This window comes from Borostomias antarcticus (assembly GCF_949987555.1).
Source record: "Borostomias antarcticus genome assembly, chromosome: 5".
NCBI classification, from domain to species: Eukaryota; Metazoa; Chordata; class Actinopteri; order Stomiiformes; family Stomiidae; genus Borostomias; species Borostomias antarcticus.
In genome coordinates, this window is record NC_140238.1 from 24,957,283 (window position 1) to 24,983,609 (window position 26,327).

Genomic DNA, 26,327 nt, shown 5'->3' on the forward strand with positions numbered 1-26,327 from the left:
TACCTAAGAGCAGGGGAGCCATAATGGGGGGAGAAGGTAGGATGATTCCAAGGGCACTGCACTGACAGGGGCCCCCATAAACCACAATTATGATGATGATGATTATTGATATAATAATAATAATAATAATAATAAATATTATTATTGTTTATGACTATTATTATTATTAGGATATTATTATTATTATTATTATTAATATTATAAGGTCTAGGTTTGGGGATTCATAGGGCCCAAAATTTCTTGCGCACCCCTGCCTCAATGCCCGTTGCTCACCATTTCACACCGTATCAATGACATAACTTTCAACTGAAAAACTGTAGCAAAACGGTGCACACCGTTTTCAGATTGAACTCACCCCTTGCTGTTCTATCCTGCTCTCTCCCTCCCTCCCTCCCCGCTCCTACGGCACAACTCGCGCACTTTGGGGTTTCTGTTCAACACTGCAATATTCCACGATTTAGTGCGACTTCTCTACATGCGGAATCCACATTTTAATCTTTTTCGTCAAGTCCTTCTGAGTAGGCCTACTTTTAACCAGTGTTTGGGCTCGGCGCCCGGAGAGAGGAAACATGTCCGATGGGAAAGATGCACCTGCGACGGAGAAGTAAGTTAACAAGCAGGCGTCTCTGCGCTGCGTCGGGACTTTATTCTGCTTCCTTCGTCCACATTTTGTTTTTTTCTGACAATAGGCTATTAGTTTTAGTTTTCCAAATAGCCTACACGTGTATAGAGATAGTGATTCAGGCTATAGTCCTATCATAAAGTATTTGTAAAAAGATTCCAATGTTTTTCCAGTTATTTGGTCAACACCAGCCGAAGACATAGGTGTAAAAGATAGGCCAACACGATTTCCTTCCTTGTCTCATCTTCCTTGTATGACAAGACAGTTATTTGCAGTTCGCAATTAGCTAGCTTCATTACATTTTGATTTTTTTTCTTTTTAAGAAGTAGGCTAGGCTATGGTGTAGGCTATTGTTAAACGTAAGGGCATGTTAAAGTATTGTTTGTTTGTTGTTTATTAGCTTGAGGATTCCGTGTATCATTGGAAGCTCAGTGGATGACACTGACGACCCGAGTCCCGAGATGAGATGAGCTCTTCAGCCCATTGACAGTCTTTAACTGTAGAGACAGATAGCCTATAACTGTAGAGACAGTCAGCCTATAACTAGAGACAGACACAGTGTATAACTGTAGAGACAGGCAGCATATAGCTGTAGAGACAGACAGCCTATAACTATAGAAGCAGCCTATAACTGTAGATACAGCCAGCCTATAACTGTAGATACAGACAATCTATAAGTGTAGAGACAGACAGCCTATAACTGTAGAGACAGACAGCCTTTAACTGTAGATACAGTCTATAACTGTAGAGACAACATATAACTGTAGAGACAGATTGACTATAACTGTAGACAGACAATCTACAGTATAACTGTAGATACAGACAGCCTATAACTGTAGAGACAGACAGCCTATAACTGTAGAGGCAGCCAGTCTATAACTGTAGAGACAGACAACCTATAAATGTAGAGACAGACACGTCTATAACTGTAGAGACAGACAGCCTATAAATATAGACAGACACAGTATATAACTGTAGAGACAGACATGTCTATAACTGTAGAGACAGACAGCCTATAACTGTAGATACAGACAGTTTATAACTAGAGACAGACAGTTTATAACTGTAGATACAGATCGTCTATAACTGTAGACAGTCTATAACTGTAGAGACAGACACAGTATATAACTGTAGAGACAGACAGCATATCACTGTAGAGACAGACACAGTCTATAACTGTAGAGGCAGACACAGTCTATAACTAGAGATAGACAGTCTATAACTGTAATGACAGACAGAAGTCTATAACTGTAGAGACAGACAGCCTATAACTGTAGAGACAGACAACCTATAACTGTAGAGACAGGTAGTCTATAACTGTAGAGACAGACAACCTATAAATGTAGAGACAGACACGTCTATAACTGTAGAGACAGACAGCCTATAAATATAGACAGACACAGTCTATAACTAGAGACAGACACGTCTATAACTGTAGAGACAGACAGCCTATAACTGTAGATACAGACAGTTTATAACTAGAGACAGACAGTTTATAACTAGATACAGATCGTCTATAACTGTAGACAGTCTATAACTGTAGAGACAGACACAGTCTATAACTGTAGAGACAGAGAGCATATCACTGTAGAGACAGACACAGTCTATAACTGTAGAGGCAGACACAGTCTATAACTAGAGATAGAGAGTCTATAACTGTAGTGACAGACAGAAGTCTATAACTGTAGAGACAGACAGCCTATAACTGTAGAGACAGATAGCCTATAACTGTAGAGACAGACAACCTATAACTGTAGAGACAGGTAGTCTATAACTGTAGAGACAGGTAGTCTATAACTGTAGAGACAGTCTATAACTAGATACAGACAACCTACTGTATTACTGTAGAGGCAGCCTATAATTGTACAGACAGCCTGTCTATAACTGTAGAGACAGACACAGTCTATAACTGTAGATACAGACCGCCTCTAACTGTAGAGACAGACAGTCTATAACTGTAGAGGCAGACAGTCTATAACTAGAGACAGACAGCATATAACTGTGGAGAGAGACAATCTATAACTCTAGAGCCAGTCTATTACTGTAGAGACAGACACAGTCTATAATTGTAGAGACAGACAGCCTATAACTGTAGAGACAGACGCAGCCTGTAGATCATTACTGTAGAGGCCAGGAAGCTGTATGTTATGTTAAGTAAACAGGAGACATTTCGGGCTGTGTGTGCAGCAGAGCAGATTGCTCTCTGAGTACAGTGGTGTGTGTGTGTGTGTTCTCCCCAGACAGTACATGTGACTGCAGGATTACCTGACCTACTGTATGGGCTTTATGGGGGCTCTCATTGACCTCTGCTCACGCCCTCAAAATATCAGTTCTTGTTTGTGTGTGTGTGTTTGTGTGAGTGCAGCTCCACACAGATGACCCTGCAGGAGTGTCTAGACGAGTGTATGGAAGCCCTAGACCTCTTTCTCAACAATTACTTCAGCGAGAGCCTGGACAAGCTGCGGCCACGGTAACTACAACAGCGTCTCCTCAGACAGGTTGTTCCAGTACCAGGCCTGGTCAGACCGCAGGGCATGATGGACTCTGGATAGTAGAGTGCAGGAACATATTAATTCAATTACACAGCTTACACCTCCGAGGTCATTTTATTGGACACATGGCAATTCCAAACCAATACACACAGAAGTATAATGTGCAAGGGAAGAAAACTAACTGAAAATGTGCTATGCAATGTCGTGTACCGTTGTGTCCTAGTGAAGGCCAGCGCTCAGACCACGTTAGTAGTCCAGGAAGTGGCCTCACACCAAACCAGGATATGTGCTATTTGCTGAAGTTAACGCCCAAGGCAGAGCAGACAGACAGACAGACAGACAGACAAGACAGACAGACAGAGACCAGAACAGCAGAACAGAGCAGAACAAAGAACAGAGCAGAACAGAGTAACAGAGCAGAACAGAACCAAGTAGAACAGACAGAGTAGAACAGACAGAGTAGAACAGAGCAGACAGAACAGGGCAGCAGTGGCTGCTCTAGAAAATCTACAGCACACAAGGCCCGGTGTGGGAAGGAAGAGATAGGCAGATAGAGGTGTTTACTGAGTGTTATATTTGCTCTTGGGGAAACTGAGCCATGTGTGGTTCTTCAGTCAATATCACATTGCTCATTTGAAACTGTGTGTGCCTGTCCATCTGTCCTGCATGTGTGTTACGTTGTGTGTGTGTCCTGAATGTGTGTGTTACGTTGTGTGTGTCCTGCGTGTGTGTGTGTGTTATGTTGTGTGTCCTGCATGTGTATGTGTTACATTGTGTGTGTCCTGCATGTGTGTGTTACGTTGTGTGTGTCCTGCATGTGTGTGACGTTGTGTGTGTGTCCTGCGTGTGTGTGTGTTATGTTGTGTGTGTGTCCTGCGTCTGTGTGTGTGTTGCATTGTGTGTGTGTGTGTCTTGCATGTGTTACGTTGTGTCTGTCCTGTGTATGTGTGTATTGTGTCGTGTGTGTGTCCTGCATGTGTATGTTATATTGTGTGTGTCCTGCGTGTGTGTGTGTGTGTTACTTTTTTTTTAGGGCGAGGGAGAGCATGTACCATGCTCTGATCTACGCCACTGTGTTGGAGATGCAGGCCATGATGACGTTCCAGCACGACGACATCGCCAACGCTGGCGACACCATGAAGACCGCCCAGGAGGTCTGCCAGAGGTCTGCCTACGCCTCTGTCACAAGCTTCAACATGATCAGAACAGAGCAGAACAGACAGACGTGTGTGTGTGTGTTTATGTATGACCTGCCCATGAGCTCTGTCAGCAGTGCACACGCCTCCGTCTCAAGTGTTCTTCATGTGGACATCCAACCACTTGGTTCCACTGCAGCTGTCAGTCGTTTACACTGTTATTGTGTAGTAAGGGTTGGGGTTATTGTGTAGTGAGGGTTGGTGTTATTGTGTAGTGAGGGTTGGGGTTATTGTGTAGTAAGGGTTGGGGTTATTGTGTAGTAAGGGTTGGGGTTATTGTGTAGTAATAGTTGGGGTTATTGTGTAGTGAGGGTTGGTGTTATTGTGTAGTGAGGGTTGGGGTTATTGTGTAGTGAGGGTTGGTGTCATTGTGTAGTAAGGGTTGGGGTTATTGTGTAGTAAGTGTTGGGGTTAATGTGTAGTAAGGGTTGGGGTTATTGTGTAGTTAGGGTTATTATGTAGGGTTATTGTGTAGTAAGGGTTGGGGTTATTGTTTAGTAAGGGTTGGGGTTATTGTTTAGTAAGGGTTGGGGTTATTGTGTAGTAAGGGTTGGGGTTATTGTGTAGTAAGGGTTGGGGTTATTGTTTAGTAAGAGTTGGGGTTATTGTGTAGTAAGGGTTATTATGTAGCGTTATTGTGTAGTAAGGGTTGGGGTTATTGTGTAGTAAGGGTTATTATTAGGGTTATTGTTTAGTAAGGGTTGGTGTTATTGTGTAGTAAGGGTTGGGGTTATTGTTTAGTAAGGGTTGGGGTTATTGTGTAGTAAGGGTTATTATGTAGGGTTATTGTGTAGTAAGGGTTGGGGTTATTGTGTAGTAAGGGTTGGTGTTATTGTGTAGTAAGGGTTGGGGTTATTGTTTAGTAAGGGTTGGGGTTATTGTGTAGCAAGGGTTATTATGTAGGGTTATTGTGTAGTAAGGGTTGGTGTTATTGTGTAGTAAGGGTTGGTGTTATTGTGTAGTAAGGGTTGGGGTTATTGTGTAGTAAAGGTTGGTGTTATTGTGTAGTAAGGGTTGGGGTTATTGTTTAGTAAGGGTTGGGGTTATTGTTTAGTAAGGGTTGGGGTTATTGTGTAGTGAGGGTAGAGCTTATTGTGTAGTAAGTGTTGGTGTTATTGAGTAGTGTTATTGTGTTGGGTTATTGTGTAGTGTTATGGTGTAGTGTTATTGTGTAGTGAGGGTTGGGGTTATTGTGTAGTACGGGTTGGTGTTATTGTGTAGTAAGGGTTGGGGTTATTGTGTAGTGTTATTGTGTAGTAAAGGTTGGTGTTATAGTGTATTAAGCGTTGGGGTTATTGTGTAGTGTTATTGTGTATTAAGCATTGAGGTTATTGTGTAGTGTTATTGTGTAGTAAAGGTTGGTGTTATTGTGTATTGAGGGTTGGGGTTATTGTGTATTAAGCGTTGGGGTTATTGTGAAGTGTTATTGTGTAGTAAAGGTTGGGGTTATTGTGTATTAAGCGTTGGGGTTATTGTGTAGTGGACAGTTCGGCCTAGCCCTCATCCCTGCCCAGAACCATGAGTCCTCACTAGCAGGCAAATGAGCTGATTTCCATGATCAGATGCCTGCTGGTGATTTCCCTGTGTTTGCTTAGATAGAGCTGTCCTGTTCCAGTTCCATTTTGGAATTGTTCAGATGGCTGTTACAGTAGCTGCTGATTTCATAAAAGTATTTAAGTCCAGCTGAAACGGATGTTTGAGATCATGTAACTTCCGTAGTTTGACATATTTCCTGCTATAGGGGCTAACATTAACATTATAACATTTAGAGGAATTTGATTGGAACATTGACAAGTGGGCAGGCTATAACAACTTTAGACAGATTCGATAGACAGATAGTGTTGATTGACGGGTGGATGTCGTGACATTATTGGTTGACCTTTCTATTGCCTTGCTGACGTAAGCACTCTCATAAGCACAGATTTTGTTTTACAGGAAGAAAAAAATCATAGGATTTGATATAAGATTACAACGAAACTGAATAAATAAAAAAATGCTGGCATACATTGTTAAATAGGTGTACACTATGACCAAGGATGTGATCCAAAATGGAGAAAAAAAATGCATGTTTGATATCATGGCATCTTTAAGGCGCAGGAGGTGGGGCCTGTGTGATTTACATGTAAAATCATAATCTTTTTATGAATAATGTTGACTGTTCATATCGATTGTCACATTTCAGGTATAGACGGAAAGCACCTTTGAGCAACAAGAACTCCGGAGAGACGCTGACTGAAGGTGAGGGGTCAGGGTTAACTCTGGAGAGACGCTGACTGAAGGTGAGGGTTCAGGGTTAACTCTGGAGAGACGCTGACTGAAGGTGAGGGTTCAGGGTTAACTCCGGAGAGACGCTGACTGAAGGTGAGGGGTCAGGGTTAACTCTGGAGAGACGCTGACTGAAGGTGAGGGGTCGTGGTTCAGGGTTCAGGGCTCATCACCTCTGCAGTCCCATCCTACTAGCATATGATACATTCCTGAGATTCTTATTAAGGAATGTGTCTTAAAAGGTATGTGTTTATGTTTGTTTGTGTGTGTGGGTGTGTGTGTGTGGGTGTGTGTGTGTGTGTTTCCAGAACAGCTCCATGCGGAGGTGTGTTATGCTGAGTGCCAACTCCAAAGAGCTGCTCTCACATTCCTACAGGTGAGACACGTCCTCTTCCCCAAGACAACTCTGATTTACTGTTCACATTCAGGACTCCTGGACTGAAGTTTCACTCACTACATTGGGAGGACATGTTTTAGGGTTAGGAAGTGATGCGTTTGTTGTGTGTCATCTGGTGTGACGAAGTTCAGATATTACCACATGACCTCTGTGTTTGGTGAAATATGATAGGTGATTTGCGGTGGAATTTCTATTTTACAAATTACGAACATGGCAGTTGTGCACGCGATTAAGATCGCAGACGACCTCGGTAATTATTACGAAGCACTCCAGGTCCCCGGGTGATACTAGTACCGTGTGAAGAGGCCTGCCTTGTCTTCATAGCGGAGACGCTGATAGAACTGGTCGAACCAGTCGTTCTGGCACCGCTCCGCGGCTGCCACTTTCTCACCGCGCTCTCTTCCTCCTCCTCCTCCAGGATGAGAACATGGTGAGTTTTATCAAAGGAGGGATCAAAGTACGCAACAGCTACCTGATTTACAAGTAAGTCTGCCGGAGATTCAGGCAACCCGTCCCAAATGACACCCGAACCCGCCGCCCCAGGGTGTGCTCCTCTTGTTCTGGTGCAGATATGAGTCAAGTGTAGCCATGTGGATCTCAGATACGGGTGACAGGTATAACCCATGTGGCCAGATCTCAGATATGAGTGTATTGACAGGTGTATGCCGTGTAGATCTCAGATACAGGTGTATTGACAAGTGTAAGCTATGTAGATCTCAGATACGGGTGTATTGATAGGTGTAAGCCATGTAGACGTCAGATACGGGTGTATTGATACTGCACTGTAGGTGTAATCTATGTAGATCTCAGATAAGGGTGACAGGTGTAATCTACTGTATGTAGATCTCAGATACGGGTGTATTGACAGGTGTAAGCCATGTGGCCAGATGTCCAACTTGTCCTCTGATGGGCCTTTAGGTGTTGATTTGGGATGGGCCAGTGTGACACCGAAGTCCCAGTAGTGAACAGTCGCTCTAGTTAGCTTGTGAGAATGTAGCTTGTGAAAATGAAAGAGACTATTCACAGCACTAATGGCCATTTTGTCAGGTGAGTGCTTGCAGTTATTATCAGTCCATTTAGCCGAGTCTTTACTGTCTAATCGTACATGATTATGCCTCATTATGTAATTATGTGTAATCCATGTTGGGAAATGAATGACATAATTGTCTTTAATCACCCAGGGAGCTGCATGGCCTCATCCAGTCTCACAGCTCTTTACAAGGACCCAGCCACATCCATTTGAAAGGAGGGGTGGCGTTCGGGATCGGAGCGTTCAACTTGGTACGTCTCGCCGGCGTCCAGTCCGGTTTAGGGTCTTAGACCCTGTTATTCCCGCAACTGTCCATTCCTGCACCAAAAAGGATGTTAAAGGATTGAACATTTTTATAAGAATGAAATCGCCTGTACAATGTGTGGCATGGAGGTACTGTAAATACTGTACATACACATGTAAAAACAACAGATGTCTATGTCCATGCATTAGATAGGCTATTTCCAGTGTTGGCAAATATCAGCATACAGCCTACTCAGAATGACTCACAGGAATAGCCTACCATAAAATGCAAAAAAATAAATAAATCAGGGGCTTTCACAGATATCAAATATGTAATATTATCCAATAATATACATTTTAAACAATTGACAAGCACACACGTTTGCATCACACAATAAACAATTAATAGTTCTTAATATAAGTAAAACAGAATAATAATTAGATTTTTTTGCCTCTGGCAATGTAAGTCTATTTCCAGCATTTGTTTATGAAAACAAAATATTCTGTTCTGACTCAGAACCCCAAAACGTGTTTTAAAGGTAGAAGGAGAATTAAACTGTGATTATAATTTGGTGAGCACAACACTTTGTGACTCAGCAGCAAACAGTTGCTGTTGGACAGACAGAAATAGTGTAGTAGTTGTGGGTGTGAATTGTCTTGCAGAAATAACCAACAAGGGGAACTGCTGGGTTCATTCTCATAACTTTAGTGATGTGTCTAAAAGTGCACAGATCATCAAAATATAGTCTACATGCTGCAGAAAACAGGCATTCTCTCTATTCCTTCAAATATTCTTGACTCTTACAATAGGAAACAAAGTGGCACATTGTGTTATTACAGTCAATGTAGTGTTATTACAGTCAATGTAGTTTTATTACAGTCAATGTAGTTTTTCAGCATGAGGTCGGCTTCTCAGTGCTGCAGGTTGAAGGAATAAGCAATTTACAGGACCAACGTTCATTTGATATGAACTCAACGTTGGAATGGCCGGATTAACGCATCCCTATAACGATTAAAGGTATTACTGCTCCTTATAAACTATTAAAGGCATTCAGTTATTTCAGTTAACACATAGCTCCATATAAACTATGAAAAGCATTCAGCTATTTCAATGGCATTAACACAAATAAAGTAGTATACAGGACAATATGACCGATTTTAAGCTATGCAATGTATCCAACGTGCCAAGCAATTGAATTGAATTGTGATAATAGCTTGGTGCGGCTCTGGAATGGCACAGCTTTGGGGGAAGACCGTCCAGCCCATCTGTTAGATGGGTGGTATAGTTTGTAATAGTATTTTATATGGGTGGTTGGTTTGTAATAGTATATTATATGGGTGGTTGGTTTGTAATAGTACTGTTTTTTATATGAGTGGTTGGTTTGTAATAGTATTTGAAATGGGTGGTTGGTTTGTAATAGTATTTTATATGGGTGGTTGGTTTGCTATTGTATTTTAGATGGGTGTTTGGTTTGTAATAGTATTTTATATGGGTGTTTGGTTTGCAATAGTATTTTATATGGGTGGTTGGTTTGTAATAGTATTTTAGATGGGTGTTTGGTTTGTAATAGTATTTTATCTTTCGATGCTCATCATTGTCCCATCTCCCACAGACACTCTCGCTGTTCCCTGCCCGGATACTCAAGATCTTAGAGTTTGCTGGCTTCTCTGGAGACAAGGTGTGGTACTGTAGCATGCTAGGTCTTAGAGTTCGCTGGGTTGTCTTCTGTCTAACACACCATGTCTCTCTCTGTCTGTCTCTCTCTCTCTCTCTCTTTCTCTGTCTGTCTGTATCTCCCTCTCTACTCTCTGTCTGTCTGTCTGTCTGTCTGTCTGTCTGTCTGTCTGTCTGTCTGTTTGTCTCTCTCTCTCTGTCTGTCTGTCTGTCTGTCTGTCTGTCTGTCTGTCTGTCTGTCTGTCTGTCTGTCTGTCTCTCTCTCTCTCTCTCTCTCTCTCTCTGTCTGTCTGTCTACAGGAGTATGGTCTGTCCCAGCTCCATGATGGTGCCACAGCTATCAACCTGCGCTCCCTACTGTGTGCCCTACTGCTGCTCTTGTACCATACCTTCCTCAGCTTCATACTGGGTAGGTAGCTCACCACACCCCTACTGTACATGTGTGAGTGTGTGGATGTGTGTGCGTGTGAGAGAGAGAGAGAGAGTGTGTGTGTGTGTGTGTGTGTGTGTGTGTGTGTGTGTGTGTGTGTGTGTGTGTGTGTGTGTGTGTGTGTGAGTGAGTGAGTGAGTGTGTGTGTGTACGTGTGTGTACGTGTGTGTACGTGTGTGAGCGTGCATGTGTGTGAGTGTGTGTGTGTGTGTGAGTGTGTGTGAGAGTGTGTATATAAGTGTGTGAGATACATTATGGGTCCACGCCCTGCGTCTCACCGTGCCCTCTGACATCAGAGACAGGCGAGGGGGAGGTGGCTTACACTGAGAGACTTGTGTGTGTGTTTGTGTGTATGTGTGTGTGTGTGTGTGTGTGTGTGTGTCCTCAGGGACAGGTGAGGGGGAGGTGGCAGATGCTGAGAGACTCCTGAAGCCCTTCCGCCTGCGCTACCCTCAGGTGATTAACCCCGCCCCTCCCCCCACCCCTCCGCCCACCCCAGAGCAAACTCTGCACTGCAGTTACAACAATGTACGGATAGCAGAAGACGTCATGGCAAACATAGTCACACACTTAATAGGTTTTCAGTGTGGGTGCTTCCCTATAATGATGTGTGGTGTAGGTGTGCTCATTTAAGCAAGGCGTAGGTCATATTGGCCCAGTCAGGGATGCTATGGTTCTATTGTGTACGGTATTGTTTTATACTGTAGGCCTTGTCTATATGTCCATGTGGTGATAATGGTGTTATTAGAGGGTTAATTCCATGTGGTGTTATGGTGTTATTAGAGGGTGAATTTAATGTGGTGTTATGGTGTTATTAGAGGGTGAATTCTATGTGGTGTTATGGTGTTATTAGAGGATGAATTCCATGTGGGGTTATGGTGTTATTAGAGGGTAGATTCCATGTGGTGTTAGTGGTGTTATTAGAGGGTGAATTACATGTGGTGTTATGGTGTTATTAGAGGGTGAATTACATGTGGTGTTATGGTGTTATTAGAGGGTGAATTACATGTGGTGTTATGGTGTTATTAGAGGGTGAATTACATGTGGTGTTATGGTGTTATTAGAGGGTGAATTACATGTGGTGCTGTTGTTATTATATGGTTATTAGAGGGTGAATTGAAACGCCTCTTCCTCTGCCAGGGTGCCGTCTTCCTCTTCTTCGCAGGCAGGACTGAGGAGATTAAAGGCAACATTGATGAGGTGAGACTGAAAACGACAACTAGTATCATACAATGAGATAAAAAATAATACTCAGAAAGAATGGTTTATGTGTAATGTCGGTGGGTTCATGTGTAATGTCTGTAGGTTTATGAGTAATGTCTGTAGATAAATGTAATTGAGTTTGTAGCGATAGGGAATCATGTATTGTAATGTGTCGGTCCTGCTGCTGGCTGACGGGGTGTAATGTTGCTGTGTGGCCAGGCAGTGGCGCTGTTTGAGGAGGGCTGCAAGGCGCAGCAGCAGTGGAAGCAGTTCCACCACATGTGCTACTGGGAGCTGATGTGGTGCTTCACCTACAAGCGGGTGTGGAAGATGGCCTACTTCTACGCTGACCTGCTGAGTCAGGAGAGTCGCTGGTCAAAGGTGACGGCCGACTGGTCACTGACCAGCATTCATCCTGAGTCACATCTCCTACTATAGACACTGTAGATGTTTACAAAACAGATTATAGAGGATTTAGATGTTGTATACAGATTATCTATAGATGATTTAGATGTGATATCCAGATTATATATAGATGATTTAGATGTTGTAGAATATATTATCTATAGATGATTTAGATGTTGTAGAATACAGATTATTTTATTCTATAGATGATACATATTTCAGAGTGCAAAGCGATGTATGTTGTGTTGGTGGAGTTCTTGCATAAGAAGTAAACCATTGGAGTAAATACTTCATTCAGTTCACCATGTATCATCTGTGAATGTAGTCATTGTTGCCTACTGTATGCAGAGGCCAGTGCACTGATGTGCTGTTTGTCCCAGACCATCTATGTGTTCATGAAGCCTGTCTGTTAAAGGTAGTGGTGTGTGTTTCTGCTAGGCCATGTATGTGTTCATGAAGCCTGTCTGTTAAAGGTAGTGGTGTGTGTTTCTGCTAGGCCATGTATGTGTTCATGAAGCCTGTCTGTTAAAGGGCAATGCTCGTTTTTTACAACCTGGACCTTATTTACGACATATTATAAGAAGTTTGACTCACCGAGATCACTTTGGTGTAGTTCGGAGGCCTGTAGAAGAAATTTAAAATCCAGCGCGAGCCAGTATATCCATGTAATGACGGTGATCGGGGCACCGAGAATGCAGTTTCTCAAAATCCATTTTCGGCCGCTAAACGGTTGTTTTCAACAATCAGATTGAATGAATCGACAGTTGCGATTCCTCAACGCGAGGCATTGTTGTTGTTTTCAAATACGGGGTCTTTAGCCTCTGTAATATGATCTTTACACGCCTTTCCCCACTTGCCCCAGCACGCATGCGCACAGGCCAGCGCGCAGACTGGCTATTCTCCGGCTCACATTCTCTGCGCTACGATCGTTGTTGGTGCCGAGAATATTGTCGTCGTCATTCGTCAGCAACAATCCGATCGTAGCGCAGAGAATGTGAGCCGGAGAATAGCCAGTCTGCACGCTGGCCTGTGCGCATGCGTGCTGGGGCAAGTGGGGAAAGGCGTGTAAAGATCATATTACAGAGGCTAAAGACCCCGTATTTGAAAACAACAACAATGCCTCACGTTGAGGAATCGCAACTGTCGATTCATTCAATCTGATTGATGAAAACAACCGTTTAGCGGCCGAAAATGGATTTTGAGAAACTGCATTCTCGGTGCCCCGATCACCGTCATTACATGGATATACTGGCTCGCGCTGGATTTTAAATTTCTTCTACCGGCCTCCGAACAACACCAAAGTGATCTCAGTGAGTCAAACTTCTTATAATATGTCGTAAATAAGGTCCAGGTTGTCAAAAACGAGCATTGCCCTTTAAAGGTAGTGGTGTGTGTTTCTGCTAGGCCATCTATGTGTTCATGAAGCCTGTCTGTTAAAGGTAGTGGTGTGTGTTTCTGCTAGGCCATGTATGTGTTCATGAAGGCCGCCTACCTCAGCATGCTGCCCCACAACGAAGCACGGCCGTTTGGGGAAGATGAGGTGGACCTCTTCAGGTAAAAACACACCTGCTGGGATCCCCTGTTGGGATATTATCCCAGACGACCGCCCATCGAACCCTAAAGCCCAATTTCTGCTTCGTCGCTTGACACTTTTGACGTCATGGGCGACACTTTTTTATGAAAAAAAGAGGGCTGTCGCGCACCAACAGATTTTTCTAATGTCGCTGACTCCGTCACATATTGTCGCTCAAGTGTGATTGGATAGCTAGATAGAAGGCTCGTGCGTTGCCATGGATATGCTTGTTCCACAGCCTTGTTTTAGGTTTGGTTGTCATTTGACGTTTGGCTGTCATGGAAGGAGTGGAGGAACGGCTCTCCGAGCTTGTGAGGAGATATCTTCATCTATACAATTCATCCCTGCCCCTTCACAGAGATGCCCAAGTACTGCGGAATTTGTGGAAGGGAATCTTTCCCGATCAGAATGAAAACAAACCACAATGAAAACCTTTCTGAGGTGCTCTCTGAATAACCTCTTTACCTCAGATTAAACTCTTTCCCTCAGAAAGCCGCTTCTCTCAGAATGACAACAAACGCGCAACAGAAAGACAAGCGCGGCTGATTGTTTCCATAGAGACGACACAAAGTGTCGCCCGAAGCATAAATGCAACATGTCGAGCAACACTTTTTTTTGTCAAGCGACATTTGTCGAGCGACACTTTTCAAGAAGCATAAATTAGGCTTAACTCTCTCTCTGCCCGTTCCTCAGACAGGTTCCCACCTTCAAGCAGAAGATCGCAGGCAAGTCTCCGCCCACTGAGAAGTTTGCCATCCGCAAGGCCAGGCGCTACAAAGCAAAATGTCCCATCATCCTCCCTGTGCCTGTCCTGGTTAGTACGACCAATGACCCTCTCACTCACTCAGTCTCTTACCCTATCAGTCAATCAATCATTCACCCACCACTCCCCCTGTCTGGCCACTGTAGGAGATGATGTACATGTGGAACGGCTTCACCATGATCAGCAGGCGGCCGGAGCTGACAGAGGGAATGATGCAGACGCTGGTGGAGGCAGAGCGCGCCCTGCTGGAGTCTCCAGGTACTGCAGCCTGTCTACGCGTCACCACTTGATCTGGCAGTCACACTGAATAGGCAGTAGGGGCCGTGTCAGGAGAGATGATTTAAAGGGCCTCTTAGTTGTACACTAGTCTTCATGTGTGTCATTCTGTCTTAGTTGTACACTAGTCTTCATGTGTGTCGTTCTGTCTTAGTAGTAGGCCAGTCTTCATGTGTGTCATTCTGTCTTAGTTGTACACTAGTCTTCATGTGTGTCATTCTGTCTTAGCTGTAGACTAGTCTTCATGTGTGTCGTTCTGTCTTAGTTGTAGACTAGTCTTCATGTGTGTCATTCTGTCTTAGTTGTAGACTAGTCTTCATGTGTGTCGTTCTGTCTTAGTTGTAAACTAGTCTTCATGTGTGTCATTCTGTCTTAGTTGTAGACTAGTCTTCATGTGTGTCATTCTGTCTTGTTGACTAGTCTTCATGTGTTGTTCTGTCTTAGTTGTAGACTAGTCTTCATGTGTAACATTCTGTCTTAGTTGTAAACTAGTCTTCATGTGTGTCATTCTGTCTTAGTTGTAGACTAGTCTTCATGTGTGTCATTCTGTCTTAGTTGTTGACTAGTCTTCATGTGTTGTTCTGTCTTAGTTGTAGACTAGTCTTCATGTGTAACATTCTGTCTTAGTTGTAAACTAGTCTTCATGTGTGTCATTCTGTCTTAGTTGTAGACTAGTCTTCATGTGTGTCATTCTGTCTTAGTTGTAGACTAGTCTTCATGTGTGAGAGGCTGCTCCATGGTGCTGTGTGGTTCTGTCTGGCCAGTGAGTTCTCTGTGGACTTTGTGGTTCTAGTGAATGAATTCTCTGTGGACGACCGTTGCGTGATCCACCTGCTGAAGGGGCTGTGTCTGAAGAACCAGGGCCAGGCCCAGGCGGCCGAGGACTGCTTCAACCAGGTCTATCGCAGGTGAGCAGGAATTAGCTTTTAACAAGGTCTACCACAGGTGAGGACTGCTTCAACAAGGTCTACACAGGTGAGCTTCAACAAGGTCTACACAGGTGAGTGCCAACATGCTCTACACAGGTGAGCTTCAACATGGTCTACACAGGTGAGCTTCAACATGGTCTACACAGGTGAGCTTCAACATGGTCTACACAGGTGAGCTTCAACATGGTCTACACAGGTGAGCTTCAACATGGTCTACACAGGTGAGCTTCAACATGGTCTACACAGGTGAGCTTTAACAAGGTCTACACAGGTGAGCTTTAACAAGGTTCACCATCTGTGTCCCCACCTCTCAAATTTATCTGAATTCATGGTTTGACAAATTATTTAAACATAAAGGTAAAATGCCAGAGTTAACACTGAAGGACAGTTCCAGTGCTGGTAAACACATTAAACACTGAACACTAACATTAACACAGTCACACTTGTTTGAGTTGATATTATTTGGATTAAATGCTTAAATCCTGTCTTTTTTTTTTTAAATGAAAGTGTATTGGCCATGTGTAAGCAGTATAGGTATAATTCTTGTCATCGCTGATCCTTACAGTATCTTATCAAAAGGTGTCCAGGGTGTATCTTCATTGTCAGTCTTCTGCAGATGTTGGCTTTTGAGCTTAGGGACCGTGTCAGGAAAGAACCAGTTGTAGAACCTCTCCTTCGCTGTCCTGATGCTCAGCCATTTTCCGTATCTCTGGCGAGATGGTGTGAACAGGTGGTAGCTGGGGTGTTTTAAGATCTGTAGGGCTTTTTAAGTTCACCGTCAGTGTAGCTGTTTCCTACTGTATATATGGGAACGTTTCATATACATGGGAAATATAAACAAAGGCCGACATCACTGGACTTGAAAGGATTGTGCTGCGGCATTTCCCACATACTGTAGGAAACGGCTACACAGATGGTGATTCTAAAAAGGCATACACAGAATTTAAGCATTTAATCCAAATAATATTAACTGAAACAAGTATGATTGTGTCCCTTTAAACTCTATCTGATGTGGAAATGTTATTCATTTCTAAATAGAACGACTTTATGGGAATGCATTTATCCATGTATAAACAGTGTGGTGTTTGCTTTGAGGTTATAAAGCATGCAAGCTCATCCAGTCATAGAATTCATATTTGCCTGGCTGTGTCTTTGTTTGACTAGCCACCAGCTCCTCAGAAAACCACGTCTCTGTACCCTGCTGTTTGGCTCTGCCACAGCAATTAGAGTAATTATTTTATTATTGACAGCAGAGCATAAAATAAAAAATAAATAAAAAGCTTGGCCTTGGCATGGCCACACCTTGTTCAGTGTGCGTTGAGGCTGTGATTCTTCTATGGCCTTATGGGTACCAAGACCCACCACCTGTGACACTGAAGCAGGATGTGGGTGGCAGTGACTTGCCCATGTCTCCTATGCCCCTCCCCTCAGCGACTTGCCCATGTCTCCTATGCCCCTCCCCTCAGCGACTTGACCATGTCTCCTATGCCCCGCCCCCCAGTGAGAAGAAGATCAAGCTTGACCACTACCTGGTGCCCAACGCGCTGCTGGAGCTCAGCCTGCTGCACATCGAACAGGGCCGCAAGGAGGAGGCCCTCAGACTGCTACGCAAGGCCAAGTAAGTCAAACTGCTACGCAAGGCTAAGTGAGTCACACTGCTACACAAGGCCAAGTGAGTCAAACTGCTACACAAGGCTAAGTGAGTCAAACTGCTACACAAGGCCAAGTGAGTCAAACTGCTACACTGCTACAAGTGAGTCTTCTTCTTTTTCTTCTTCTTCTTCTTCTTCTTCTTCTTTTTCCTCATCCTCCTCCTCCTAGGAAGTCTGACTTCCCATGCATGAAAAATCACCAAACACTGTACATAGGTCCAGTCCTATGGCAAAAGTCCTCAACTGGAATTGTGGGCCAATAGTCCTGATGGTGGCACTATAGCAACAGTCTAAAGTGTAAAACTTAAAAAAAAAAAATCATGACAAATCAGCCGTACGTGATATCACTTTGCAACCACCACTAAAATGTAGGCCCAAGTCAGCAGAAACTTCCATATGCTTCGAGCTGGCCATGAAGTCCATCACTCGTTTGTTCGCAAAAACTGTAAAATCTACATCTTCAGACTGTCCTCCACAAACAATCTTCACATATTTTTGAAATATATAAAATTGAGCCCACAGCACATCAAAATGTTTTACTGTAAACAATACTTTATGCAGCTACTGCAAATATTCTCTCAATAAATCTCCAATGTTCATGAAAAAAATGACAACATTTTCATGACATGGTAGATGTAGTGTGATTTCTTTCAGAATTTTATCGCAAAAACTATTTTTGACAGTTTTTTGAAGTCTGTCCTCATTTTGTCCCCTTAAACTACTGTTGTTCATACAGGAAACCAGGCCAGGTACACCCTGGCTTATGTGCGTGGCTGGCTTGTTTCTGTTCAGGACTGGTAGGACGGAAGCTAGTCATGCCACTGAAATAGCTGTGAATTGAAATGACATGAAATAATGTCTGATAAATTAAGATAGGTCTTGCCGCCTGGACACATCAGTTCCAATGCTAATCCAGCACAGTAAGAGCTAGCCAGTTAGCTCATGAGCTCACAACAACTAGCAGCAGCTTCCATAACATTAATGGTAGCGGTCAGTGGCTAAAGCAGTTACACTTATGATTCCTGTAACCAAGGACGTGCACAGATAGACACGAGGTGGTGCTAGAGCACCTGCCCTTTGCCCTCTGGCAAGCAAGTGCCCTTTTGAAAGTTACTTCTTTTTTTTTCTTTAACAGTTTAGGCCTACTGTATGTGGCCCATGGTGACATCGATTCTCGATTAAAAGCGTGTAATAAAGTAACTTTGCCAGCCCCCCCCGCACACACACACGTGCCCGCGGCACACCCGTGCCCCTCCCCTCCCTCTCTTCCTTTATCAACGGTAAATGCGAAAAGCGGTCACAAACGGAGGCGCGCTACTCCTCCACTGCCCTTTCCCCATCCAGAGTGCCCGAGTGATGACAGCTAACCAGCCAGGTAACACATAAACCAAACAAGTGTATTGTTTGCCCCCTAAGCCTCAGTTGCAAAACTATAACTTGCATTTATTTGTCTCTGTTGTGAAGTAAGTCTAATACAGCGCCAAACAGCTGAGCATAAATTAGCCGACTGCCCACCTGCTTAACAAGCTAGACGCTAGGATTTAAATGGATTTAACGTAATGATGACCACCACACGACCAATGTCGGTCGAATTTGTTGTTGGTACAGCATGTGAGGCTATCAGTATACTTAAGCTTGCGCGACAATTAAAAAAAAAAAACTGTCAGCACCCCCACCCCCCCCGTCAATATATCTCCGCGCAAGGTGCCCTAATTTTTCACTGAGCACCTGCCCCCCAAAATGTCTGTGCATGCCACTGCCTGTAACGTTAGCTATTTTGCTGCAGATGGTTCAACTTCTGTTTCTGGACAAAGGTGAGAGATTTCAGAAGTATACAGCATCTCAAATACTGTCATTGTATTTTGAATTCTGTCTCCCTCTACCAATCAGAGATGTTCCTGTTGGCAACCCCTCCCAATGCCAGCCTAGGACTACAGTACATCCGGCCCCTCCCAATGCCAGCCTAGGACTACAGTATATCCGGCCCCTCCCAACCCCAGCCTAGGACTACAGTACATCCGGCCCCTCCCAACCCCAGCCTAGGACTACAGTATATCCGGCCCCTCCCAACCCCAGCCTAGGACTACAGTACATCCGGCCCCTCCCAACCCCAGCCTAGGACTACAGTACATCCGGCCCCTCCCAACCCCAGCCTAGGACTACAGTATATCCGGCCCCTCCCAACCCCAGCCTAGGACTACAGTACATCCGGCCCCTCCCAACCCCAGCCTAGGACTACAGTACATCCGGCCCCTACCAACCCCAGCCTAGGACTACAGTACATCCGGCCCCTCCCAACCCCAGCCTAGGACTACAGTACATCCGTCCAGATTGTTACTGATTCAGCACAGCCGCAGTTACTCTGCAATTTGGAAGACAGACAAAAAATGTTCCACACTTCACTAGTATGAGGAAGCTTTTTAAATCCCAGAATCGTGTCTCCAAAGCAGCCACATGTATATGAGCCTTTTCCCAAATCTGTTTTAAGTAGTGGTCTTATAACTCTGAAAAATATTTTATTTATAAGATCATAAGTAACCTTAAAACAGGGCTAAACATGCATTTTCCCTTTACTACTCCTTTAACTTTGACCCCATTTCCACCTCATAGAAGCCTGCCGCCTCAACATGATTCAGCTCTACTGGCTTTACTTTTTTTCACTGCGCTTTGCACCGCAAATAGTATCCTCCTAAATGTAACTGGTCATCATGCCGTCATATAGAGGGGTTTCTGTATATAGAGGGGTCTGGTCTGGGTTGGGTTCTGGTCTGGTTCTGGGTCTGGTCTGGGTCTAGCAATTGTCTCTGACCAATCAGCGGTCTGTAGTGTTTACATGACCTCACTACAGCTCACATTGGACCTTGACGGAGCAGGTCCTAAAAAAGTAACCCCTGACCTCACCTCTACTCACCTTTTTTTCTGGTGCAAAACCCTAAAAAGCAAGTTGAGTTGAGTAGGTACTTTTCGGTGCGGTGGAAATGGGGCATAAGACACTCCTTTTCAGCCCCCCTACCCTCACGAGGCCTTGCCTCTTGCCAGGCCGCTTTTGTAAATAAAAACTTGTTCTTAATGGATTTGTGTGGTCAAATAGAATTTTAAAACTCGTTCTCTGTTCCCTCAGAGAAAACTACAAGGAGTACTCCATGGAGTCTCGTACCCAGTTCAGGATCCACGCCGCCCTGTCCAAACTCAAAGCAGACACTGGCAGCCAGGACGAGATCACGGAGCTGTAGAGAAACTAGGGATGGCTGGAGCTCTCTGGTCAAGGCACTGGTCTGTCTCCCCCCTAGGCCTGTGGCTGAGTCCGAGTGGAAGCCATCCGTGTACAGATATCCACAGCTGTGAACCGCAGGGGGCGAGGACTCTGGTACCTTCAGAGACAGTGATCCTTCCTGACGGACATGTGGAGCGCTGGGTTTCCTATGGTGTTGGAGTTTAAACGTATCACTGTCAAACATATCTTGAGTGTGTGTGCTCTTCAGTTGCTCACACATACTATACACTATGTCAGCCCCTTCATGGACACTTTTTATAAATGTTCAGATTCTAATTAAAGAACACTGAATGCAAATGACTGACGTGGTTGTGATGTTGGATTGTGCTGTTAGGCCAGTTATTAATGGAAACATTGCCTCGCTGAAAGTGATTTGAGTATTGTAGTCTGGATTAACAAATGATCTGTGTACAAGGATATATGTAGATCTGTGGTCTGATACGTTTACTCTTCCCTGAATAGTTTGAACTATTCCACCTTTTACTGTTTCATAAAATGTAGTTTGACGTACAAGACCTACATGCATAACACCATCTCTCAAGGCATTTTGAGGTTGATGCACACACAATATTCTAAAGCTGAACATACTGTATGTTGTTACTGACTGCAAATGTCTTCAGAATAAAATTATTTTAACTCTACTTCTCACTTGAGGTCATGTTGTGTTGTCAACGGTGTGTAGCATTTCCTCAGTCTAAAACAGTTGTCCCGCACCCGATGGAACAGCAGAACTGCATCTGCTTCACGTTCACAAGCAAACAACTGACTGGGGCATCTTTGCCTAGTTTAATCTTTGCCTGACAATTGAGTGGTTTTCTGGATTTCTAGACTTGAAAGAGTTCAGGGGCCCTTCCACTTTTTCAGTTTAGAGTTCTGGGAGTTAAATACTATGCACATGAAATGAGTAACACGTAAAACATTTAATATATTCATATTCATTTAAAAAAATAACACGTTTCCACTCCATTGTCACAAAAGAACATCATGGGTGGGAGACATGTTTACATCATGCGTGGGAGGCAACATGTTTACTGTTTATATCATGCGTGGGAGGCAACATGTTTACATCTGGCTTGCTTTGATTTTGATGTCCTGTAATGACATTTACTGCATGGACAAAACATTTGATTGAAGTGGAGAAGACATGACAACAGACACATTTACAAAAAACTTAAACGCTATGTACAGAGGGCAGTCCAGGCCAAGCTGAGGACAGAGTATAGTCCAGGCTACTCTGAGGACAGAGTGTAGTCCAGGCTACTCTGAGGACAGAGTGTAGTCCAGGCTACTCTGAGGACAGAGGGTAGTCCAGGCTACTCTGAGGACAGAGTGTAGTCCAGGCTACTCTGAGGACAGAGTATAGTCCAGGCTACTCTGAGGACAGAGTATAGTCCAGGCTACTCTGAGGACAGAGTATAGTCCAGGCTACTCTGAGGACAGAGTATAGTCCAGGCTACTCTGAGGACAGAGGGTAGTCCAGGCTACTCTGAGGACAGAGTATAGTCCAGGCTACTCTGAGGACAGAGGGTAGTCCAGGCTATGCTGAGGCAGTAGGTGTTGATCCCTCAGCCAGCGGCGTCTGACTCTTCTCCTCCTTCAACCTGCGCTTCATGAGTTTCCTCTTCTTCTTCTCCTCCTTCTCGATCTCGGCCACCATCTCCTGGAACTTGCTACTGCGTGGGTCGACGGTATAGCCGAAGCGGTCGCGGGCCTCAGCCAGGAGACGCTCACGCCTGGTCTTCTCCTCCTGCAGCTTCTGCTTCGCCTCTCGCTTGGCCCTCCGCCACTCCGCCACCATCTTGGGCATCTTCGCCATGTTGGCTGCTGTCAGCTTCTCTCTGGAATAAAGACGTACAAATGTGACAAACTGTTGTGGCGTAATGGAGGCTATGATTGATGGGCTGATTACACTAGTGTCCCACCCATATAGATCAGGGTAAAATATTACATCACTGAATATGCTCACTCCTTTCAAGCATTGATGTGTTTGACAGAGTAGCCTGGCAGTGGAGCGTGACTCGTAGCTAGAGACTTACTTTCATACATCAGGTCATCCTCCTACAGTTGTCCATTTTGAAGGTCCCTACTATCACCTTAGCTGTCCAAAAATGTACAAGCCCATGAAGTGAATCTAACAAATGTCTCAACACATTGAATGTTGTTCTTTAACAAACGTCTGTCATAAACCCAATAGTGGAAGCTTGACCGCCACACGCAGTGCAAACATGGAGTCTAGCTAGGCGGCCTCACTGCTTAGGTCACCTGCGCTGTGCTCACCTGTACCAAACTAATACTCGGGTGGAAAGTCGAGTTCGACATGGATTCATGAATAAACTGTACATTTTTAGGACAGAAGGGTTAACGTACCTTTAAAGGCTTGAGGATAATGTAGCCTACAGGTAGATACCTTGGTAATTGACAAGGTTCAGCCATAATGCTTACGCTATGAAACGTAGGAGATGATCTTGCTAGGTAGCTAATTTACTTTAGCCAACCTTAGCTTAGTGGCTAGCTAGTTAACTTTAGCTTAGTAGCTAGCAAGTTAACTTTAGCTAAGCTAGCTAGTTAACTGTGGCTTAGTGGCTAGCTAGCTGGTTAATTTAGTTTAGTGGCTAGCTAGTTAACTTAGCTTGCCTACCTAGTTAACGTTAGCTTAGCGGCTAGCTAGTTAACTTTGCCTTAATTAGTAGTTCGCTAGATAGTTAATTTTAGCTTAGTCGGCAGCTAGCTAGTAAACCTTAGCTTAGTGGGTAGCTAGTTAACTTTGGCTTAGTGCTAGTTAGTAGCTTGTCCTCCTATCACGTTCTTACCTTGCAAGTCGTTTCTCCGCGACCTCCTTCTCTTTGGCCTGGATGTTCTTTAGCATGACCTCCAGCGGCGGGTTCCACTCCCGCTCGTCCAGTAGCAGCTCCTCTAGCCGGGCGGGACTGGGCCACAGCGTAGCCGGGTCGACCCCCGAGGCAGACCCGTACCTGCCGTACAGCTTGCGCTCATACTCCGGTGTCTTCTGCCATTCTGGCGTTTTCTCGCTCTCCTTGTCTGGCAGATATGGGTCTTTCAGATTAAATTTTAAAGGTTTGGGATTATAGTTTGCGATTTGCTGTAAAATCCCACATTGTGAACTAACGGGGATAAGACATTGTATAGCCGAAATACCTCTAAAAGCCCTGCAAAACATTGCTGTACTCCTGCCTAGCACGGAGGTCGCCATTTTGGGGGCAGACTGTAGGACCCTAATCAATGACGTATTGCGATAGGCGACTACAAAAGTGCCTGTCCATAACTCATAAAGCTCTCTATTCTATCAAGGTATTTAGACTACCCAATGAATTCAGCTTTTTTTTGATATTATATTTAAGTACTTTTGAGTCATTGTTGCATTATTCATTCCCATTCAGAAATGTGATATAATAAAGCATGAGAATGACAATATCTCTCATGAGTCAGTCCATGTGAAGGGCAGTGATAATCAGTTGTAATTTGAAAAGTTGTTTAAATTAGCTTTACTTTCAAATAAAGTCTATATTTAACAGAGAAGAAATTCCCAGCAAGACCAGGTGATTTGAAACCAGTTAATTTAAGGCAGGTGGGCTATAGGGCCCAACCCAGAGGGACTCTTAACACAAACTCTTTGGAATACCATATAGTGAATTAATCAGAAAACACACAAGAAAGGTCCTTTGTTTTAACTCCTTTCTCGCCTCCCCCTCCTCCCCTTCCTTGTTTAAACAGCCTCCTCCCACCAACTACCCTTTTATTTTTTTGATTTCTTTTCAGAAGGGTGAGCTAGCACAAACGGGATTGCTCTTGAGTGCAGCATTTACAGGGACAGATGTCACTGCTTTTGTGTCAGGAGCGCGCAGAGCCCTCCACCATCATTAAAGATGTAGGGTTCCCAGGGCAGGGGGGGGGGGTGTCTGACAGAGGCTTAATTTGGCTTAGGAGCAATCCAGTGCCAAGTGTAGGGCTTTAGGGATCAAATCAACGTCAGTCACTGGCAAACGGGCTTGTTAGCAGCTAGAAGACAAGGCCTGGAAGGTTCTGTTTCTGGGCAAGAGGAGGAATGTGAGCTGATAACAAAACTGAATAGAATTAAGTAGGACATGCAAAGTGGGTGTATCACAAAAAGCCTTTGAATGACAGAGGTCACTATAAAATTCCTTACTCCCTTGATTTCAATATTAGTCATTTGTGCAGGTCCACGCAAAGAGTGTGTTAACAGAGCTGAAAGGGAGCTGACAAAAACCAGAATTAGCTCCTCAAACCGCACTGGGTGTCCTGCTGGAGGTATGAGGTCAGGGGAGGTAGCATGGAGGTCACGGGACTCCTGGAGAGGAAAGAAGGAGGAGAAGCTAGACTCCTGCAAGTGAGAAGAAGGAGAAGCTAGACTCCTGGGGAGGAGAGCAGGAGGAGAAGGAGAAGCTAGACTCCTGGGGAGGAGCAAGGTAGAAGAAGGAGAAGCTAGACTCCTGGGGAGGAGAGAAGGAGGAGAAGGAGAAGCTAGACTCCTGGGGAGGAGCAAGGGAGAAGAAGGAGAAGCTAGACTCCTGGGGAGGAGAGAAGGAGGAGAAGGTGAAGCTAGACTCCTGGGGAGGAGAGCAGGAGGAGAAGGAGAAGCTAGACTCCTGGGGAGGAGCAAGGGAGAAGAAGGAGAAGCTAGACTCCTGGGGAGGAGAGAAGGAGGAGAAGAAGATGCTAGACTCCTGGGGAGGAGCAAGGGAGAAGAAGGAGAAGCTAGACTCCTGCAAGGGAGAAGAAGGAGAATCAAGACTCCTGGGGAGGAGAGAAGAAGGAGAAGGATAAGATAGACTCCTGGGGAGGAGAGAAGGAGGAGGAGGAGAAGCTAGTCTCCTGGGAAGGAGCAAGGGAGGAGGAGCTTACTCGTGGAGTGTTGGCAGAAGAGGGGAGGGGAGGACAAGGAGGAGGACAGAGTCTGGCACCAAACATGGTGTCCCATGGAGGACAGAAATATGCATCAGAATTAAATTCCCTCGTTGGCCAGATCTGATAAGTGAACCCCCACCGAGGCCATCCATATGGGCTTGATGGAGATTAAATATTAACATGTCACACACACTCAGAAACACATGTCAAATTCATGTTAAAATTAAAAAGATATTCATTGTGTGGTGTGGCTCTGTGACCTGTGCTGCAGTCTAATCCTGTTACCACGGTTCCTGCTCCACCAGTGGAGCCATGCTACAGAACCCCTCGCCACACACACACACACACACACACACACACACACACACACACACACACACACACACACACACACACACATACACACACACACACACACACACACACATGTTCACCCAGTCTCAACTGGACTGGCATTGTCCAGCCATCGCCATCAATCCTTCTTTCTCTTTCTCTGTACACTCTTCCTCTCTCTCTCTCTCTCTCTCTCTCTCTCGCTCTCTCTCTCTCTCTCTCTCTCTCTCTCTCACACACACACACACAAACACACGCGCACACACACACACACACACACACACACACACACACACACACACAAAAACACACAAGTCAGTTCATCCTTGGCTTTCGTATCATTTGCTAAGTCAGCATTACTATTTGTTGACATATTTTGAGACAGAGAAGAAATTATAATGAAGTGGGTCTTAATGAAATCCCCTCTTGTTTGGTCTCAAACAAATGAAAGGGGCTTCATCCAAAAATTTGGCAAAAACAAGCAGATATGTCAGTCAGCATCTTTTCACCACTAGAAAGATAGGACCAATTCAAATAAGAAGAAAAAACACATCAGTACACCAGTACTGATGACATAGTAGGCTAAAACCCTGGAAAAACAAGCCACTCTGTTAAGATGGGGATGTGGTGTTGACAATCTGTACTGGAGGGATTTCACTCTGGAATAGAGAAACATTCCTTAGAT

General features: G+C 44.4%; 2 protein-coding genes across 2 annotated transcripts; one reads left to right on the forward strand and one right to left on the reverse strand.

Annotated features, from left to right (window-relative positions):
• Positions 1–417: 417 nt before the first annotated feature.
• LOC311309443 (tetratricopeptide repeat protein 39A) lies at positions 418–20,995 on the forward strand. Its single transcript, XM_084438740.1, has 18 exons — positions 418–604; positions 2,988–3,092; positions 4,148–4,279; positions 6,493–6,548; positions 6,884–6,951; positions 7,391–7,455; positions 8,154–8,253; positions 9,859–9,924; positions 10,221–10,329; positions 10,739–10,806; positions 11,491–11,550; positions 11,773–11,934; positions 13,421–13,512; positions 14,225–14,345; positions 14,441–14,552; positions 15,364–15,478; positions 17,001–17,117; positions 20,273–20,995. The coding sequence occupies exons 1-18, from the start codon at positions 570–572 to the stop codon at positions 20,382–20,384; spliced, it is 1,695 nt and encodes a 564-aa protein (XP_084294866.1). The 5' UTR covers positions 418–569; the 3' UTR covers positions 20,385–20,995.
• A 370-nt stretch (positions 20,996–21,365) lies between these two features.
• Positions 21,366–23,636, reverse strand: gadd45gip1 (growth arrest and DNA-damage-inducible, gamma interacting protein 1; the record flags this gene model as incomplete). Its single annotated transcript, XM_084438262.1, has 2 exons — positions 21,366–22,263; positions 23,236–23,636. 2 exons carry the CDS (start codon positions 23,634–23,636, stop codon positions 21,963–21,965), a joined length of 702 nt encoding a protein of 233 aa, XP_084294388.1. The 3' UTR covers positions 21,366–21,962.
• Between the last annotated feature and the right edge of the window lie 2,691 nt (positions 23,637–26,327).